General features: G+C 35.6%; 1 protein-coding gene across 1 annotated transcript; it reads left to right on the plus strand.

Moving 5' to 3' along the window:
* The first annotated feature begins 553 nt into the window (after positions 1-553).
* LOC114322557 (uncharacterized) lies at positions 554-2,290 on the plus strand. Its single transcript, XM_082924230.1, has 3 exons — positions 554-717; positions 864-1,300; positions 1,497-2,290. Exons 1-3 carry the CDS (start codon positions 690-692, stop codon positions 2,109-2,111), a joined length of 1,080 nt encoding a protein of 359 aa, XP_082780356.1. The 5' UTR covers positions 554-689; the 3' UTR covers positions 2,112-2,290.
* Positions 2,291-2,645: the final 355 nt, after the last annotated feature.

The raw sequence follows: 2,645 nt of genomic DNA on the forward strand, positions 1-2,645 counted from the left end.
ATGATTGTGATTCAAATAAGATAATATGCTAAAATAGTATGTGCTATTTTACACAACATACGGTATATATATATATATATTTACTTATTTGAATTACACACGCATTGCATCTACCAACTGTTAGTTATCTATACTATTATACTATTATATAAAGTGAATATGTCTTTTGAATAATGCTTGGGACCCCCTTTTGGGGGTCACCCCCTCACCCCCCTTTGCCACGTGGCAGTGGGTGATTGGAGGAGCAGGAAAAAAAAGAAAAAGAAAAAGAAAATGTAACCAATGAGAGAGAGAGGGGGTCAAAGGGGGTGAGAGGAAAAGGGGGATGAATCATTGTTGATGTCTTTTAGTGTCCTGAATACTTTGCTTGTCCTCATGCCACGCGGCACATGATTTTTTCTATTAAAAAATTAGATAGCTAAGTTAACAAGACCTTACTCTAAGAGAATGAAACTTTTACCACTTAAACCCCACACATATTATGATACTATATATTTTTATTATTTTATTTTCTTTTTACTTACTTGAATTGCACACACATTGTTCAAATTGCTTGTAAATCTTTTACAAAGTTAGTTTTAGTTTGTCAATTACACAATGCACTTAGATATAATCATAACATTTTCCTCCCAAATGAAAACAAGTTCTATTGTGTTTTATGACATACAGAAAGGCAAAAAGTGAAGGACATGCTTTGGAGAGTCTCGGAATTATTAGGTAATGGACGAGAAGCACTAGTTAATTAAACATACATTGATTCAGTTATATCTTTTTTTGTACTGCTTTTTTATTTTTTATTTTTATAGTTGTACACACATTGATTCAATTATAAGTTACCATACCTACGATTTATGCAATTGCAGTGCCTCCCATTAAACACATACGAGAGCTAAAATTGAAGCACAATCAAGCACTCAAACTAGTTAAATACTTATGTGAGCAAGTCAGATCTTTAGAAGACTTGGAAGCTTATAGATCACTTGCTAGAAATCCACTCCTCGTAGCAGCAAAGTTAGGGATTCACGAGATTATAGAAGAGATTGTGAATTCGTTTCCTACAGCAATTCTTGATCAAAACTCAGAAGATCGAAACATATTTGAACTTGCAGTTATAAAGCGCCACGAAAATGTTTTCAACCTGTTGTATCAAATGGGTGAGTATAAACAATATATCACACGATTGATAGATAATGAAGGGAACACACTGCTACACTTGGTTGGAAACAAAGCACCTATAGAGAAACTCAATGTTGTTCCTGGTGCAGCTCTGCAGATGCAGCGTGAGTTACAATGGTTTAAGGTAATACAATACTTCTTTCTATTCCAAGGACTAATTACTGATGTATGCTAGTAATGTCTGTGTGTGAGCATCTGCATTTCTTTTGCCTAAGTATGTGTAGTTTCAATTTAAGATCAAACAATAATTTTTCAAAATTTAGTCTTAAAAAAGACAAATACATTGATCCATTATTTCAAAATGCTTGGCTATCGTACAGGAAGTGGAGAAGTTTGTGAACCCGAGTTATATAGAAATGCAAAATGGCGATGGAGAAACTCCTTCAACAGTTTTCACCAATAAACACATGGATTTAGTAGTTGAAGGAGAGAAATGGATGAAAAACCGAGCGACCTCATGCACATTTGCAACAACACTCATTACTGCTATAGTATTTGCTGCTGCGATGACTGTTCCAGGTGGGAACAATAACACAAGTGGACTCCCAATTTTCTCCACAGAAAAAGCATTTATTGTTTTTCTAGTTTCGGATGCAATTGCTCTATTCATGTCCACCACTTCTCTTCTGATATTCTTGTCCATCCTCACTTCACGATATGCTGAAGACGATTTTCTCTATGTTCTTCCCCATAGGCTGATTGTTGGCTTTGTTACATTGTTCCTCTCCATAACAACCATGATTGTAGCCTTTAGCTCGACAATCTGTCTTATGTTGGGTGACAAGAACAGCTGGCTACTTAGTTTAGTTGTTACATCAGCATGTTTACCAATTTCTTCTTTCATGCTCCTACAGTTCCCCCTCCTTGTGGATCTCATGTCTTCAACATATGGACCTGGCATTTTCGGCAAGCAAAGTAATCGGTCTTTTTATTAAGATCAACAACAAGATGAAGAATTCCAAGCATATATCATCTAGTTTCATCCATTGTAACCAATAAATGGATTATGGTCCCTAAGTTTTCTTCTGCAATAAAAACATGTTGCAATGTTCAACATGAAAAATTGTGTGACAAATGATAGTAACATATACAAGTGCAATGGATTTTGGAAAAATGTTTGTTTTGATTTAGATTTTGAAAAAGATTAAGAATTGCCACTTGGTTTCAGGGTAAATCAAGGAACCAAAATGTTTGACTCCAAAATAAGGCATGGTCTAACTTCACTGAAGACTAGGTCTTTGCAGGCTAAGGTACAAGATGGGAAGGTGTGAGACACGTCTTGCCTGACCATAAGGCCAGCTTTTACTTATCAGTATTGGTTCGTTAATTAAATTTGTTAGGTCTTTGATTTGGCGGTTCGGATCTCCTGTTCCAAAAGCCTGTCCCAACTCTCTGTCCCTTAATTCTCATGCTGACATGTGTCTAGTCTTAAAGATCAATTATAACTCTGTTAGCCTTCTGTTTTGTAT

Source organism: Camellia sinensis, chromosome 4 (genome assembly GCF_055761805.1).
Source record: "Camellia sinensis isolate YWXY chromosome 4, ASM5576180v1, whole genome shotgun sequence".
NCBI lineage: Eukaryota > Viridiplantae > Streptophyta > Magnoliopsida > Ericales > Theaceae > Camellia > Camellia sinensis.

What these genes read in the sequence shown, in the direction of transcription:
- LOC114322557 (XM_082924230.1), top strand. Translation starts at nt 690, where the DNA reads ATGCTTTGGAGAGTCTCGGAATTATTAG. An exon ending in GAGAGTCTCGGAATTATTAG is followed by an intron (nt 718 to 863) that starts GTAATGGACGAG and finishes ATGCAATTGCAG; the next exon opens with TGCCTCCCATTAAACACATA. An exon ending in GTGAGTTACAATGGTTTAAG is followed by an intron (nt 1,301 to 1,496) that starts GTAATACAATAC and finishes GCTATCGTACAG; the next exon opens with GAAGTGGAGAAGTTTGTGAA.